Consider the following 17,857-nt stretch of genomic DNA (forward strand, 5'->3'; position numbering starts at 1 on the left):
ATACTTAAGTGAGTTGTTACAAAGCAGTAAGAGAAGCTGTATAGATGGTTCATTACAGAATGCCCTCTATATTTCTAGATGAGGGAATTAAGTCTTCAGTTTCATCTTCCCTAAAACATAATGTTTATATGTATTATGCTTCTTCTCCAAAAAGCAATATGCTGCGATGGAGCCCTAAAGAGACTCTCCCCCTTGTCCTGCTCACTGCTGTTTTAAAAAAAGAAGAGATCAGCAACATACTTACACAATGAACCAGTTGTGGTCCGTCCTCTTTTTGACCTTTCTTGATTAGCTTTTTCAGAAGCCAAAGAAGCTCTGGTTTGAATATTTCTTTTTACAGGGTTCTGCTGTGATTCTGCAGCCTTCTCCACTCCATGAAAGTATTTCATGTGATAATACAATAACTTGGCTTTGCGGAAGGATTTTGAACAGTCCAAGAACTTGCATCTAAACTTGTGATCTTGATCAACAGTTGCAGCTTTTTTGGATGCAAGAAAATCTGTTCTCCTACAAGGTTTTGTTACTGTAAGAACAAAACAGATAAATTCCCCCATGCATTTGCTATATTTATCAAATGATTTCCTAAACTTCAAACAATAAAAGAAGTTAAGAAATGGTCATGCATTCAAACATGCTAGTTATGTAATGTTAAAAATAAAATGTTAATGCTGCGTTTGTCCTTAAGATCAAAAGCTTTAGAGGGAAAACTCTGCCCTACTGTGCTCTTAAAAATTGGTCATGACGACGCCACTGTTTTTATCCATGATTTACTGTCAAATGACTTTTTGCTTCCTTGAGTTCCTTGCCCAACAGCTACTATCACTGTACTTAGTGCTACTATAGCAGAGACTGAATTACACAGAGGTTGTGTATTTAGTCAGAACACTGAAGATTATCTTCTAATTGTTCAAATCTTTGGTAAAGACACTTGCAAAGGAAAACATCTGTGCTCCTTTGCTTAGAACTATTTTGCTACCTGTTTCGGGATGCCCTGTCTGATGGTTACTTCCAAGCACAAGGGAAGCAGAATGACAGAACTACCTTCTCCATTTTCACACAGCAATGAAAGACTGAAACTAGGCAAAAGGAAAACTGCTTGCATCTGTTAAAAAATGCCCCCTGTGAGCCATAGTTTATGAGTTTATTTTAAAAAAAGCAAGGAAAGTCTTCAGTCTCAAACGGAAGAATGTTTTACAGAGCAATGCAGTACAAGCCAGGGCTCCACCTAAAGTTAACCTGGTGAATTCCAATTTCTTCCAGCATTTCAGAAAATTTTAATTAAAGGTTTTTGCTAAGAAATATACAAAAGAAACATTTTTAACTCAGAGTAAATGAGATTATGCAACCAATACTGCAGAGGACAGGGAGAAATTTGGAAACTAGCAGATACAGAGATCCACACAATCATCCATCACTAATACACAGGCAGCACCAAAAAAACCCCTCACCAACTAGAGGACAATGGAAATGAGATGTTTTTTTACCGAACAGCTTCCAAATATATTTTTCCAGTTGTTTTGTCAGTAGTAAAATGTAATTTCCATATTTACAGGTATTTTCAAATATGGATGACTAAGAAATAAGTGTTTAGATCTAAGACCCAGACCTAGCAACAATGATGCAAAGCTGGAGGTATGCAGCACATGAATGAAAATTAAGATATTTTATTAGAAGTAGTTGTAGGTGGGGAACACAAAAGGACTTAGAAACCTTACAGACAAGAGTAAGTGCAGAAAGAGTAAGACTTTCCACAAATGCACAGATGCAGGAACACACAGGAGTGTTAAAGGCAGTGGCAACACGATCTTGGTGTAAGAACATGGAACAGATTGTTCAGAAATTTTTAACATGTAGCAACAAAAATGGTGTTACTGAGCTGCACAGTTCAAGGTTATGTCATAGAAAAAAGGAAAGCATCCTAGATAGCTGCATATGAAGCGTACTCCATTTTTAAGTACTGTGTCATGACAAAAACAAAACAGGGAAGGATTAAGAAGTTATATGCACAGACTGGCTAAAAAAAAATCCTATCCTGTTAATTTTGAGAAGAAAATTGCAAACATTAAGACATAGCTTTTGGATGTTTCACAAAAACAAGGAGAAAGAGAAAGCCATTTTGACACAGCCATGTTAAGACCGCTCTGACAGGGCTGCTGCTGCTGCAATTATGATACAACTACAGCAACACAAGGCAACTGGATCACACCTGCAGAATGACAAAGTTTGGCAACATCAAAATTGAAATAAACTGCACACCAGGAAAAGGTGCATTCATAAAGAATGAAAAATATTTCAGGAACAGTCAGTGAAATGGCCTGGGGGCTTTGAGAAAGCAAGTGCAGAAAGGGTCTCTTGACTTTAAAGCTGAACATCAGCATTCAGGATAATGAAAGCAAACTTGTTTCTGTTTATCAATGAACATGAAGATGGGAAAACTTAATTACAGTAGAAGGGGCAAAGGGGTCTGAAGATCTAGCCAAAAATATTACAAAGATGACAAGGAAAGCTAATATACTGTCACACAAGTGCCATGAGGAGGCCCTATACCCAACCTAGGAGCACTTCACCTCCATTGAGATGGATACATTCCCAAGAAGACAAAGGGAATAGCTTCTAACTCATCAGCTACAAGTTAGAAGAGAAGCACAGGATCATGTCAGCTGAGGCTTAGAAACAGAGGTAACAAAAACAAGCTGAAGGGAAGGAAAGCAGACAAAAACTTTCTGCAATGTGCAAAAACGATCTATTCAGAGTAATAACAACATAGACGATCTCACAGAGTTTGGAACAAAGTTTAAATTATTACCATCACCACCACACTTGGGGGCATTTTCCTTCTTTACAAATAACACAATAGAAGTCCTCACTGCCAGGGCACAACAGGACACCAGTGCCCAACCCCACCACCCAGGAGAGCCCCTGAAGAGCTGGTGTTCCAGCCAACACTCTGAACCCAACTCCTGACACCAGCATCACAAGAGGGGAACTTCCATCTTACACATAAATACGTTTTGCTCAAAATGCATGGTACTAAAACTGGTTTCTGTGGAGAAAGTTTTGCTCTATCAGCTTCAGATTTTCAGGCACTTGCCTTTTCAGAGGAGTTTGGTGGGTGTTTGAGTATAGAGTTCATGGTACACCTACCACCTGCTATTTCTTCCATGCTTATAACCAAAATTAAAACTCCTCGCCTGGCATGCAATTAGCCAATACAATATTAAGGACAAAAACTCAAACAACAGAGTCTCCCTTAACTTCAATTACAGAAAAAACTTTCCTTCAGCCTTCAAGTCAGCAACTTTTCACACTACTTTTTGTGCTGGATTAGCCCAGGTTCAAGCTATGACCCATTTAGCAGTTAAGTGTGAAGCTTCTGAGTCCACAAGATACTAGTTTGAACCGATGCCTGCTGGGACACAAATGTCTGGCAGCAGCACAGTATCTTGACTGAGGGTCTGCCACCCTGAGGCATCTTCTGCAACATGACAGGAAGCTGCCCCATAAAGCCAACAGTGCACCCAACTGGTAACACGTTCCCCCAAAGCTGGCCTGGCTGCAACTGCAGCATTAGATCTTCACACAACTGCCTGCTAAACCAATGAGACTTCTAGTCTCTACTGACTGGTCTCCACAAAAATCTTAAGTGAAGATCAAATTATTCCTTCACCTGCTGTTAAACTAAACACATTGAGTCTCTATAACATATGTTCTACGATGCTTCCATTGGCATTATTTTCAGTATTATTTCATTTGTTATTATTATATTTCTTGAACTGCAAATATAAGCTTTATGTATCCTGGGGTAACTGCATAGCTGATTCTGGACAGTAATAACGAAAACCCATTTCCATCTATTCACAGAGATGTGAAGCTGACCAGTGGGGTCTAATGATACTGGTTCAGTCAGTCTCAAAATTCTAAGAGCCATTTTGGAGCCAGTGCTTGCTTGGGAATACATCTGTTCTCTTAACAATCCACTTATAAATACAGCCTTCTGCTTAGGCCAGGTTACAATTTTTACACTGTGCTTTGGATCACTTCACACTACTGGGCTAGCTTCCTCCTTAGTTACCATTCTTTGGTCTTATTTCTTCTCAAATCTTCTGTTGTTTCTCTTGAGCTCACAAAAAAACTGTTCCTATTCATCATTCTGGCACCTAAACTGTTTTTCCTCTATTTTCAAAAGCCTGTCTTCCAATATGAAACAAAGAACATTTTGCACAAATTATCTTCTCAAAATTCATTTACAGAAGGACAGCATCCAAGCACTTCCAGTGTGTCCAGAATCCACTCGACTAAATAAAGTAGATGTTTGGTGTAATAAATAGATATAGCATCAATAATCACAGATCATGACATGTTCACGTTACGATTTTTGAGCCTGAAACATTACTTGACATTCCAAGAACTACTCAAAGACAGTATTTCATCTGATCCTCCACTCGCCATTTTCTCCCTGTGCTGGCACTGAATTTGTACCAGTAAAAATAGGAAGGTCTAAACTGCACACAAAGCTGGTAGGTGTGCAGGGCCCTGCTGTGCAAACCCTGAGACACCTTCAGAGGGGGCTAACAGCTTGGGTGCACGTTAAGGCTTCACCTGCACTTCAAGGTGCAACTGAAACTGTGTCCAGATCTTGGTGTCTAGCTGTAGAAAAGCTTCTTTACTTGGCACAGCAGGACGGGCTTCTTTATGTACTACCTTGTCAGGCTTAAAAACCATGGCCTTTACACTACCTTGAAGGAATTAAAATGTCTACCTAGGTAAGCTGCAGGATGCACAGCTGCTCTCTCAAACTGGATATGTAGATATTGTGTTTCTCCTTAACTGAAACCCAAAGCTAAAAGTGACAAAATTAGAAAAAAAACACATGGTAAATATAAGGCAAATGGAAACCCTGAAACATGTTGATGCAAATATAAAAGCAACCTTAAGAGTTCTGGAAAATACACCTACAAACATAATGGCAGATCTGTGCAAAGCAAAGGCAGCTCACCTTTGAAACAAATCAGTTTGTAAGAGTACAGCCACACAAAGAGCTGCAGAGTGCTTCTGTTTTCACATACATTAAACAGACTTTTTCCTGGCTGCAAAAATTTGCCAAGGGACTGTCATCCAGTGTTTTGAAAGACAACTTGATTTAGCTAAATCCTAACCATCCACTTTGGTCCTAACCATTAGAGGAGCCAAAAAAAACCTGAAGAATAGGTTTTTTCCTCTAGTACATGTAATTAATCAGAATTTTGCTCAAAAATTTTAAAAAAGGAACTTCAGTCTTGAGAAGCAACGCTACAGTGTCCTTTCAGAACACATTACAGACATAAACATTTTAAAACACAACTACCATACAAAAAGTCCAAATTGTATTTGCTGTTACAAAGCTCTGCAACTACTATAAATCTGAATCACAGTGACTGGGAAAACACTCTTTTCAAAGAGTTTTTGTCCTTAAAAGTTCCTGATATTCAACTGCTATAAAAGTCACGTTCTTCCTATACATCATGCAACTTAAACCTAGTACTAGCAGGGCGCATCACTCCCCCATGCCAAAACACCACTGACAACACACTGAAGGAAACAAAAGTTATTAATTTTATTATGTACTGCAGCATTTTCCCACAGGAAGAGAGTTAATTTCCATCAAGTGACTAGAATTAAAGCCTACAGACAAATTAAAAAGTTAGAATAAGCACAACATTGTAACCCAGCACTAAGTATGAGAAGTTATCCTTGACCTTAACTTCCATGCTTTATTTTGTGGCAATTCTGTACAGAATACCCCTTTTTTCCCCCCCCACCACCTACCTTGACAATATACTTCACCACTTTCCAAACCCCAAATGTCTTTAATTCACACAGCAACCTGAGAACATAAGTGTCTGACATACAATTATTACTCTCTGAAGAGATGTCTATCTGCTCCCTTGGTAATTACTCACAAAATAAGCTAACCCAACTTTCAGCCTCCAACACCCATCAGTTTTAGGACAGCGTGCTCAGCCTCCTCTGTGAGTCCCCCTGCCAAGGGCCTGAAGTCAGTGGTGACTTTTCTGAGATGTTTTTAGATCCCACCCCAAAGGGCCTCTGTCACCTGCTGTACACCCTTACCAGGTGGAAGTCCAGGCCCTGCTGCTCCCCCTTGGGCCATGCAGCAGCACAGGAGTGGAGGGCACGGTCCCACCAGGAAGACAAGCATGTACAGGAAAACATAAAATCCATTTTTAACTACAGAAGATACATCTGTGATACAATCTATGGACTGTAGAACTCCTGAGACCACTCGTTCATAACGTTTTTAATGTAAGTATGGAAACAAGGATTTTTGTATTTGGATTTAAGGTGATAGATTTACTCAAAAAGACCCTTTAGAGTTTTTGAAGAGTTTTCTGCAATAAAAACACATGCTTGTGGTATCTGGATGTCCACTCAGGTCCATGTCTGGAATTTCTGATGTTAAATGAGATGGCTTTAACTAAATGAAACAAAATCCATGCTCAGAAAAGTAGGTTTTCAGACACCACCACAATGTTGACTCTACCTCCAAACTCCAGGATTGCCTATTCCTGAGTTACCTCAGTCCAGCTCACTCAAGTACTGACCCAAGTGCCAATGTCAGGAAAGCACAAGCTCTCCCAGAGGCTTTGGGTAAGTAACAGAACCCACTAGTGTTCCCACAGCTTGGATCCAGTTAAGCAAGCTCAGGAAAAGCCCACATCCCACACACCACACCAGTCTCACTGACACGCAGGTATTACACAAGGCTGGAATTCTCCCCAGTTTAAGCCTAAATTACAAATGCTCAGCAATATTTGCATTGGGAAGTCAGAGGCAAGCAGGAATCATGGCAAAAAATATCCAAAGGGATCACAGGTTTTTTTGAACTCCCAACAGCTCAGCTGCACATCAGCATACAGTGGTATCCTGCCCCATCTACCTGCCATTCAAAATTATGCTTCCCAAGTGCTGAAAATGCAGAACTGAGAAACACTACCTTATACATTTTTCCTTATAAATTCATTTCCCCACTTCCTCCCTTACACAACAAGGCATCCCACCCCAACACATATTATACAAGTTCAACGGGATAAAACAAGGCAACTGCCAACTATAATCTCAAGCTGAATGCAAGGATGCAAGCAGAGGAAAAAAATATGCTGGTATTTTAGTTTAATTTACATCTGGAAATCATTTCCCTCAAGTTTTTTCATGGAAGGGTAAGAGATTTCCCCATCATCAATACACAGAAAAGCTCCAGTTTTAAACAACCGTATCTGCTTCTGTCTCTGCTCTTTCACAGCCACTGAAGGTGTATTTGCTGTAACCCCAACACACACTGCTGAGTACACACTCACTTCACTACAGCCCTGAACTCAGCCCATACAGGTACAACACCACCCCAGCTCATGGACACCAGAAAAATGTTTAACACACCTTTGATTCCAGTTACTTGAAACCAAGACATTGTGAAACACTGAAAAGGTTTGCATTCTAAGTGAGTACAAGATGCCTGTGCAAGAGGTATAATATAGTATTTGAACAGTAACACCAAAGCTTTGTGATTACACACATGGTATGAAGTAAAATTTTCATTTTTGAGACTATTCTATGCCTACTTCTGGATTTTTTGACAAAGGCAATGGCAGCAGATGCCTTCTTAATACTCCACTGACTGCTTCTAAGAACACCTATCACCATTAACACAGTTTTGCCATACTGTTAATACAGTGTGTTCTTTCAAAAAGACAAGATTTACCATTCTCCAAATTCTCAAACCTTATGAAAGTTGTGGTTTGTCCACCTGTAGCTCAGTGAGCTCCTCCAAAAGATTACACAAGAGATCAGTGTTATCTTAAAAATGCTGCACTTCAAACTGAAATGTGCAAGAATTTATAAAATAGATGCCTAAACAGATGTCAGCTAAAAAATACACTAAGATACAGTAAGTTTGTCATGCCAGATCAATGAAGCTAAAAAACATTTTAACTGAAGTTCAAAGGCATTTTATCATATTGTTTTCATATATAAAGCATGACCAAAAGGTGACTGTTTCCACTGAAGTGGAAAGCTTTATCATATCTCCTCTTCCATTAAATAGCTTTTCAGAGACTGAAAAGTGAGTGTTTTCAGACACAGTAAAAATGCTTTTGATTTTCAAAACTGCTACAACCTGCTGGATCTCTTTGAAGAGCTGTCCCCAAGGCACAAGTCCTGTGCATTTCAGTTCACTGTACCTGTCTTGAGCCATGCTTATACCTGATCCTACACCTTCTCATGTACCCAAGAGTGGCATCACAACAGCCATCACTCTCTCTGCTGAAGCACCAGATTCTAACAGGATCAAGAAGCATCACTGCTTTTTAGCATTTCTTTGCACACTCAGTGACTACAAAACACAGCAGTAGAATCACAGACTGGTTTGGGTTGGAAGGGACCTTAAAGATCATCCAGTCCCAACCCCTCTGCATGGGCAGGGACACCTCCCACCAGCCCAGGTTGCTCCAAGCCCCATCCAACCTGCCCTTCAACACTGCCAGGGATGAGGCAGCCACAGCTTCCCTGAGCAACCAGGGCCAGGGTCTCACCATCCTCACACTAAAGAATTTAACTTGTATCTCCCCTCTTTCAGCTTAAGACCTGTCACTCCTTCTCTTCTCCAGGCTGAACATCCCAACTCTCCCAGCCTGTCTCCAGAGCAGAGCTGCTCTAGCCCTGGGATCATCTTGATGGCCTCCTCTGGTCTCACTCTAAGAGCTGCTAACATTGCTGGTGCTGCAAACTGCTCCCAGAGAGGGGACCAGCCTCTAACCTGGATAGCAGGCTGTTCCAGCAGCACCAACAAGGGCTCTTGAGGAGCTCCACCACCTGTCAGCACACCAGCTTCAGGAAATCACTGAAGTTTTACTGTTTTCAAATAACTTTTGAGTGTACATAAATTGCTACAAGCGAGTGAAGAATAAATTCACAGCCACTGAAGAAGCAACACTTCTTATGTTCCTCTTTTGCTTTGGAGATTTTCAGGCAGGCTGTCAGTACTTCATGTACTTGGAGATAGTACAGAGAGTAACTGCATTTTCTGGTATCAAAAATATTCATGTTCTGTTCAGGTACAACAACCCAACAATGGTTTTGCCTTCATGGGCCCAAACAAGCTATAACCCATCAGTTAAAACAAGCTGAATCTAATAGTACTTTACAGACTGAAAAGGACACAGGAGTCTGACTAGCAAAAGGGACCTGAAGCCACTCTGTATCTTCTGACCCCCTCGCCAGAGTGTAGGGAAGGAAAGGGATGGGCCCAACACACACCAAATGACAGACTCTGGATATCCCATAGTTAGAATCCAGGTGGATATTATCAGCCTAATTAGGAAGGAGCACAAGATCAAGAGTTCTCATTTTTAAACAGTAAAAGACTATTTACACATCAAACCTGAGCAAAGGCAAAGAGGTAAATTCCTTCCTGCACTGAAGGTGCACGTGAGTGGCAAAGGGAGAGGACATCACATTTGTACAGTTACACAAGAGTGGGTGAGAGAGGAGAAGTGTAAGCAGGAGGGAAAATCTGGACTAACCAAACAGGATGAAAGATAGCACATACAAATTAGCAATGCTGAGAAACTGTAAATCCCTCTGAAAGTCTTGTTCCACTTAATTTTAAGCTTCTTTGATAGAGCACAAACTACAGAATTTCTAGTCCAAGTGTTCCCAGCCAGCTGCAGATCCAAGTACTGAAGTTACAGGAAGGAATCACAGGAGAGCACTACGCTTTGGCTTAGTCTACTCTCTGAACAGTACATTTTAACTTGAAAACACAAGCTAAGCAAACACCCCAGCTAAGGACAGACACCAAAATGCTTTAACTATTTCATGTATTTGCACTAAACCCTCTAACTAGTCTAGGGCTTAAGTATAACAGAAGCCAAAACAAACATATAGAAACACACAATCAGGAGGCCCAAACATCAATGCCAGCACACACCTGCAGCACAGAAATGACAAATGAACGTGATTTTTTAGGATGTTAGTCCAACTTAAGCCAGAATTACAAACATTAAATTACAACTTTAAAACAAGCATTTGTTAAATTCACCATTCACAAGCTGTAAGTATGACACCCAGTAATTTAAAAATTACTATTTCCACTTTTTGGAAGACTGTTGTCAATCTCCAAAGTGTAAGATCAAAACTGAGTCCATAAAGAGTAAAAAACCCAGAATTTTCTCTCATGGTTAACACAACAAGAATTTACAGTTCTTGTTAGTGAAACTCGTACCAGCATGAAACATCTGCCATCAGCTGCCTGAAGAAATGCATCAATATTAAATATGAAATAAAAATGTGAACCTGTAACAGCAGCAGATTCTTGAGTTCTGGGAGTCACTGAGGAAGATTCAGTCTCTTCAACTTTTTCTTCCTGTAAACTAGTGTCGGTGCTGAGTGCTGTGCTGTGGGATGTGTTTCCAGGAGATCCTTGTTCACTGAAACTTTGGTCAGATTCAACAGGAATTTCTAACTGGACTAGAATGGAAGAAAATTTTAATTAAGTAAAATGCACACAAAAGCATGTTCCAGAACACTGATGTTGTTCATCACCTTAGTGTGGTGACAAACACCCATCCTTGCTCAGGCTGCTGGTTGTCGATGCAATACAAACCCAACTTTAACACATTACTAACAAAATTGACATTAACACAAAATTAAGTTTTTACAACACAGTTGCTTGTAGCAAACTTCTAAATTTAGAGCTGCTTAGAAAAGTAGCCTTCCTTAAAGAAAACAAAAAGCCCAAATGAACAACAATGAAGAAAACAATGACATTTCCTTTAAGATACTTTATAACCTATGGAGCTCTCCCTTTGCAAGGCTAGTTACGCCAGCCAGTCATCCCTCTACTGGAAGAGCTCCCACCATGCAATGGAAATGCTGGGTTTACTAGTGGCATCAAAAAGCAAGGCAGCAGAGATCCAGCTTTTCTTGAGTTTTCTTTGCTCTGCTGATGAAATCAGGTTTTAACTGCAGACAGAGCCTGGAGGTTACACAAAGTTACAGTGCCTGTAACAAGTACGTTGCTGCCACACCAACACAGAACCAGAGTGTAGCAGCAGGTTGGTGTACTTACCTTTCTCAGATTCCTTTTGGTTTGATACTGCATCTTTCAAAGGCTGAACTTCTGTCGAGGATATGACATGATCTGTATTTAAAATCTCATGGCTAATACTAGATGAGAGTCTTGAAGATCGTCTCCTGCTCTGGTCTCTTTCAGGGTTATCTGAAGAGTTCTTCAATTTTTCCTGAGCTGGAACAGACAAATGTGATGGTATCAAGCAGTTAGGGCTACTGTCACAAGCAAATTTTAAAGTCCTCCCCTCCCAGTGACAGTCTGAAAGCATGTTTTTTAAGGACTGAGGTTAATACCAAAAGCTAAACAGCCTGGTGATTAGACCTCCCTGTAAAAGCTACAATCACATTAACAGTTACAAATAAGCATAATGACTGAGCAAAAGCCGATTTTATAGGGGTCAACTTTTTCTTTTAGAGACAGATTCAAAGAATACAGATCAGTATCTGACTGGTAAAACACTGCAACTGTCCCACAGACATCAGTAATACCAGAAGTCAGATAATTTAGACACACAAACAACTTTGAGCGTAAGCTGGAGAACATACATGCACTCAAGTTTTAAGGCTTTGTGGTCCATAGGAAGGAAAAAAAAACCTTACAAAGATCCTTCTCCTCCTTCATGATGCTACTATAGAGAATGTATTTTCTTTCCTCATCAACACACAAGCTTTTCAACATCACTACACAAGACTATTATTATTAGAGTAGTATTAGAGTAGTAGTAGACTGCAGTGATCTGAATATTTACCTAGTATTAAAGTTTCTTTGCTAAGCAATATAGAGCCTCCATCTAGTAACTAAGGAGTCTCGACAGCTAGAAAAAGGCTTTTATAACTTCCTCTGTATTGGAGGCAATATGATCACTGCCTCTCCTATAGCTATGAATGTCTGCATCAAGACTCACAGCTTGTGGCTCCTTTATCCCAAACCAGGTTCCAAGACTTAGGAGGGAACTTCAGCATGATGGTGCTACATAGAAGGCCAATTACAAAAACCAACACAGCTGCTACATTTCAGTCATTTCGTGTCTCACAGTTCATGGTTAATACTACTGATTTTCTTTTTTCCTCCTCTTCACTTAAGCTTCCAGTACTTACATGTACAAATACTGTTACAGTTGAATACCAAAAAATACTCACACACGTTTTTTTCAATCCTGGGACGTTTGGATGGAACTTCACCTCCTTTAGGTATTTTCCGATGTCTTAACTCCAAAGTTATGGGCTGCAGCGTCTGAGAACTTGGCTCTACATATTTAGAGAACAAGAACTGACTGGATATGAAGCTGAGAAGCTCTTAAACATGAATTCCCAAGCCTCCCAACTGAAAATACTACACTTGCATAAATAGTTTCATCTGGCTTCCCTAAGTCGACATATTATCATTGAATCCTACTGCAAACATGTTAATACATGACTTGCCCAAATCTCCTCCTCTCTGACCAAACCACTTAAGCTCCAAACCTGACCAGCAGGATGCTCTCAGCTGTCCTAACCAAGCTTGAACAAAGACGAGCTGAAAATGTTTTGTTTCTAGAGACTTAGGCTGTGAAAGAACAGAATAGTTCTCATAGAATTCTATGGTTCTATGATTCTAGCAGAATAGTTCTCTTTTCTTTAGGCAAGTTCAGAAGGGTTCCAATACATGGCCTAACCATTCAGGTTTAGCTACGTACCCGTGGGAGGTGTTACTGGTGGCCTTCCACGTTTCCGTTTTGTTTCTTTTGCGTTTTCCTGTGGACTCTTTACATGGTCATTCTCAGGCTTCTTCTCAATTTGTGTATCTACTGAATATTCCATATCATTCTCTGATATATTCTCTTTATCTTCTTTTCCATTCTTAGATATATTCTTCTCTGAGACCTTGCCTTTTTCTGAGATGACTATCAATCTTCCTTCTTTATCAGGCTGCTTAACTCTTTTCTCAGTCTTTAATGTCTTTTCATCCTTGTCTTTCTTTGCATTACCTGTTGCTTTCCTCTGTTCTTTAAATTTCTCCCGCTTTTCAGGAGATGACGGAATTTCATCACCTCTTTCCTTAGACTTAGCATTACCCACAATATTCTAGAATAAAGAGAATGACATGAACATTAACTTACTGAAATCTGAAAATCCTCCCCTGCCCCTGTTTAGCAGATTTGCACCCTTGTCCCATCTGTCCAAGGATAAGCACAGATACTCTATCGCAACCCACAGATGAAAACTTGGAGGCAGTTGAGCTGTTCAAGGACTCAGGCAGTACAGGACAGTGCAACAAATTCACTCTCTTCACAACTCAGTGGTGCAGGATTTGCTGTGAGGTCCGTATCAACTCATGCAATACAATTCAAAGCCTATTTGGGACACTGAGTAAGGAGTGGGAGTCACGAGCACAGACATGGGCAAGCGGTTCCATCCCTTGGATGCAAAAACCATCTTCCTCTCACCCAGAACAAACCAGTACTGAGCTAGTAATTATCACTGCTAATGAAACATGCCAACTAAAGTGTCACATAAAGCAACTGAAATCACCAACTTCCTCAGGAACCACGTGATCTTAAGTTTAAATACAAAAAATTAAACTTTGTCTTTCTGTAATTTGTGTTCAGCTTGAGAGCACGCGAAAATCCTCAGCAGTCCCTGGCCAGCGACTATGACACAATATTCAACTGCAGTCTCATTTCCCCACAGTTCTTACACAGTAACATCAAACCAGGAGGAATACCACAACAGGTCACTGCTACTCCAAACCTTTCCATTTTGTGATCTGGTTTCATATCAACCCCACCTGGGAAAATGCTGGTTTGGGTTTTTCCTTCATCCAATGATCCTGCTACAGGCTGTCCCTGACTTTCTCTGCTCTGATGAACTGAAGCTTTCTAACTTTGCACCCAGATTAATAATTTATATTTGTTCATGTGTTAACACTGCCTCTAGTTAAACTAACTTCTCTTTTCCTGTTGACTAATAACTTGAAAGCATTAAAGAGCAACCACATTCCTTTCCAGCTATAGTTCTGCACAGCACAACAAGCTTAAACTCTGGACATGGGTCAGAGGATGAGAAAGGCTAAATACCTTCATATCTCCTTGGGAAAGAAAGCAGGACAGCTGATTTGAGTGATGCACAACTCTAAGAACGCACTTGAGACTCACTATCTCTTTGTACTACCCTAAATCTTGTCTCTTCACACCCCAATCTTTCTATCTATGTGTTTTACATGAACTGAGACCTTCTAAGAGTGCCATTTTCAGACCACAGTCCTAAGAAATTCAAGGCCAGGCTGGATGGGGCTTGGAGCAACCTGGTCTAGTGGGAGGTGTCCCTGCCCATGCAGGGGGTTTGGAAGTGGATGATCTTCAAGGTCCCTTCCAAGCCAAACCATTCTGTGATTCTGTAAAATAATCTTGATGCAGTAACATGGTGAATGTGCAATGTGTTCCACCCTCTATGTATTATTTCAGTCATACTTGGCATAGAAGCGATTGAAAAAAAAAAAACACAACAAACCACTGTTTAAAAACATGAGATTAAATTGCTGTGTATTTTGTGAAAACAGCTAAACAAAGAGGGAAGAAAGCTTTTTACTTTCTTTGGTGTTTGATCACTACTTTGACCAGACAACATAAAAATCTGTCTTCTACAGATTCCTTAAATGCCACAGCTATGGGAGAAGCTTCAGTGGCAATTCAAGCATTAATTAAAAAACCCTCAGGCATTAGGTTTAATCAGTTTTGCTTCTCACAGAACTACCTGATTTGAGTCAAGTATGTGGTACTGGAATACACATGAACCATCTTCAAATTATTCTCCAGAAACTGAATCATAAGCACAGTATGTCCCAACTACTTCTTGATGCTACTGAGCTCCCAAAAGCTGCTTGTCCTTGCCTAAGTACATTCACACTGTGCAAGTCATTAGCACTTTACCATCACTGTTCAACACAGCTACACCCTCTACATAGGGACAGTAACAGTCATTAGAAGACATCCAAATCATACTGCTCCCTTCAGGTATCAGGTGGGTTTGGGACTTGACTTTAAGAACAGGTAAGACAGGAGCCATGTGTGTCTTCACAGCTACAGTCTCTCCTACTGATGAACAGGACAAGACATTCCTCCTACTGCTAGGACAATACTACAGTAGTGCTGCACCTGAACTTGAAAACTCAATCTTGAGCTGTCATTGGCTGAAGTTTTTTGGTTTTTTTTAACTTGATTTCTGATTGTGCAAACAAAGCTCACTAGGAAATTCTCCCCTTATGCTTTTTTATGCTAAAGGACAGAACAAAATGTTCCAGTGTAACTTCTCTTGGGTCATGAGAAATCATCCTGGCCAGTGGTTAAAGGGAGAAGAAAACTTAAACTCCTTTCAAAGCCTACCCAAAGCTATGTGGAAACATGAAACTCCCTACTGGAGAGAGGAGAGACAAAATATTTTGCCTTTCTTGTGCTGAATATTTCTTAAGACGATTCAACTTCATGTATTTAAGGTTAAATACTGGAGAAATATTTCTCATGGCAATGAAAATTCATCACTAGTTCCCTTGTGATTATTAGTCAACCCACAATCAGGCACAATTACTACCATTTGAAAGCTATTAAGAGCACTTTGTGGCAAATCTGAAATAGTTTTCCCTCCCAGCCTGGCAGATACACAGACCTGGAGATCTCCAAGGAATGGGATGCCTCTTCTCAACACTGACAGATTTCAATTGCAGCCATTAATATTCATTACTGGAATCCATATTTAAGACTTGTGTTGGGGGGAAGTGATTCAATGTCTTTGTTCAAACTTAAAGTTCCAGAATACAGAAAGCAGAAGGCATGACTAAAAACACAGGCTACAGCTATCACACAGGAACGTGTGGCAAGATGTCAAACTTAAAACTATTCCCAAAATGAAAATAATTCCAAAGCAGGTATTTACGTTTTAACCAAGTTACACAGGACTAGAACTTGTCAGCCTTTGCTATGAATTGCCTGCACATGAAACCTGAAGTACAAAGCAGCACTTCTTATTCTTTAATTGTATTTATTTATTCTTTAAAATGTATTATTTTTATGTATGTTTGTTTTGTTTTAGAATGGCTCAAAACTGCTTTTCATCATGAGCTGAAGCCACAGCACTGAGCAGGTAAAGGGCTGGTAGAATGAAAGGTTGGTAGAACAGTCAAACCACAGAAGCAGAATGTGGTTTAGTAAAGCTTATTTTCTCCAAGTTGTGAGGTGAAAGATTACTAGACAGCTTCTTTAGATTATCAAGTAGTTACTTCAAGAAAGAATAGTTTCTGCCCACTCCATAGTTCCCCTCCCTTCATGTTTAAGATGCATGTATTTAATCTAATCTCAAACAGGTGAAACTACCAAAGTGTGTTTTAATAACCTACAATTACCTTCGATATATACTCTGAATCTGCCAGTGATCTTTAGAAAACTAATTTATATGTGACTTCTTTAGTTTAAGAGGCACATTCATGACAACATGAAACTGAGAGCTTTGCAAATCACACCATGAAGATTTGCATGATCTTTTCATCTTAACAGGTTTTATTTCAGAAGGATTGTATATAAGCAATAGAGATGTTTCATTTATTCAGTGTTTTAGAATTCAGATCTAGCCACCTGAACTGTTAATTTTAGAACACACTAGTAGCATGAACACAATACTCACCTGATCTTTGGAAAAAGCTTTGACATGAATGTTTTTGACAGTCTGAACTACACCATCATAAAACTTCACAGTGTATGTACCTAAAATGTGAAAACAAAGCATAAGAGATCAGAAGTTATTTTGAGCAGCTAGCAGCCCCAGTACTCTAGATAAAAGCTGCCTTATCTGTGTTGATAGAAACTTCAACAGCAAAGGCAAGGGCCAGGTAAAGAAGAAACAATGAAGTTACCCAAAATAATTATGGCAAGAAAAAGGTGCATGTCTAAGCTCAAGAGCTGCTCATTAGATACACCTTCCTCATAAAACCCAAAAAATATTTTTAGTGGAATACTCCAATAACTGACACAGATGTTTTTCCTCCTTGATCTTACAATGTAGAGTCAATCCAAGGAAAGCACAGCACAAGAACAAGTCCTTCTTGGTTACTTACTGATATTCAAAAGCTATGCTTTTTTTCTTCTATTTGCAAAGGGGTTTTGCAGCTCTGACACTACTTTCACTGCAGTTATGTGCATCTCGTAACAATAAACTTTCTTATTAACAACTTATCCAAATATATTATTAAAGCAATTACTGACTGGATATCCCAGCAGAAAGTTCTTTTATCTCATTTAAGAGGTTAGGTTAAAAAAAGTTGATGGCAGACTAGAATTGAAAGTAAAACTTGTCACAGTTCTTTTCTGTCTGCTGTACTCTCTCCACCTGAACTAAAAGGTTAGAATACAGAATAGGATTCTATGATACAACAATAAATGCATTATTAACAAGCACGACAAAATAAAAAATGACTCCTTACCATCTTTGTTAACAGAAGTAACTTTGGCTGGATAGAAGCGACAGTCAGACCAGCATGCCAACACCTGATCATTTATATGAAAACCCTACAAGACAGTAGTTACAAGTATTTTCATCCAATAATTACTGATCCATCCAACTTCATTAAATCATCAAAATTAACTGTTTTCCAATATATTTAAACCAAATCATAAAACTTATTCAGAAGGCAACCCAGCAACAGTGAAGCATTTTGATGGTCACAATTCATACGACTGCACATTAAACTGTTATGGACTCAAACATCCTC

General features: G+C 39.6%; 1 protein-coding gene across 8 annotated transcripts in view; it reads right to left on the reverse strand.

The window, feature by feature from the left end:
* The window catches only part of PHF20 (PHD finger protein 20), a 72,366-nt gene that overhangs the window by 35,305 nt on the left and 19,204 nt on the right, over positions 1–17,857 (reverse strand). For 6 of the 8 annotated variants that reach the window (XM_051633471.1, XM_051633470.1, XM_051633466.1 and 3 more), the window contains 7 exons: positions 17,570–17,654; positions 16,774–16,853; positions 12,798–13,185; positions 12,262–12,369; positions 11,120–11,296; positions 10,345–10,518; positions 245–523 (listed from right to left, as the gene is read on the reverse strand). In XM_051633471.1, coding sequence (XP_051489431.1) covers positions 245–523; positions 10,345–10,518; positions 11,120–11,296; positions 12,262–12,369; positions 12,798–13,185; positions 16,774–16,853; positions 17,570–17,654 — 1,291 coding nt within the window. The remainder of the gene's footprint in view (positions 1–244; positions 524–10,344; positions 10,519–11,119; positions 11,297–12,261; positions 12,370–12,797; positions 13,186–16,773; positions 16,854–17,569; positions 17,655–17,857) is intronic. The other 2 variants (XM_051633474.1, XM_051633473.1) reach the window with 1 other exon arrangement.

The sequence above is a fragment of the Apus apus genome, chromosome 15 (genome assembly GCF_020740795.1).
Source record: "Apus apus isolate bApuApu2 chromosome 15, bApuApu2.pri.cur, whole genome shotgun sequence".
Taxonomy (NCBI): Eukaryota; Metazoa; Chordata; class Aves; order Apodiformes; family Apodidae; genus Apus; species Apus apus.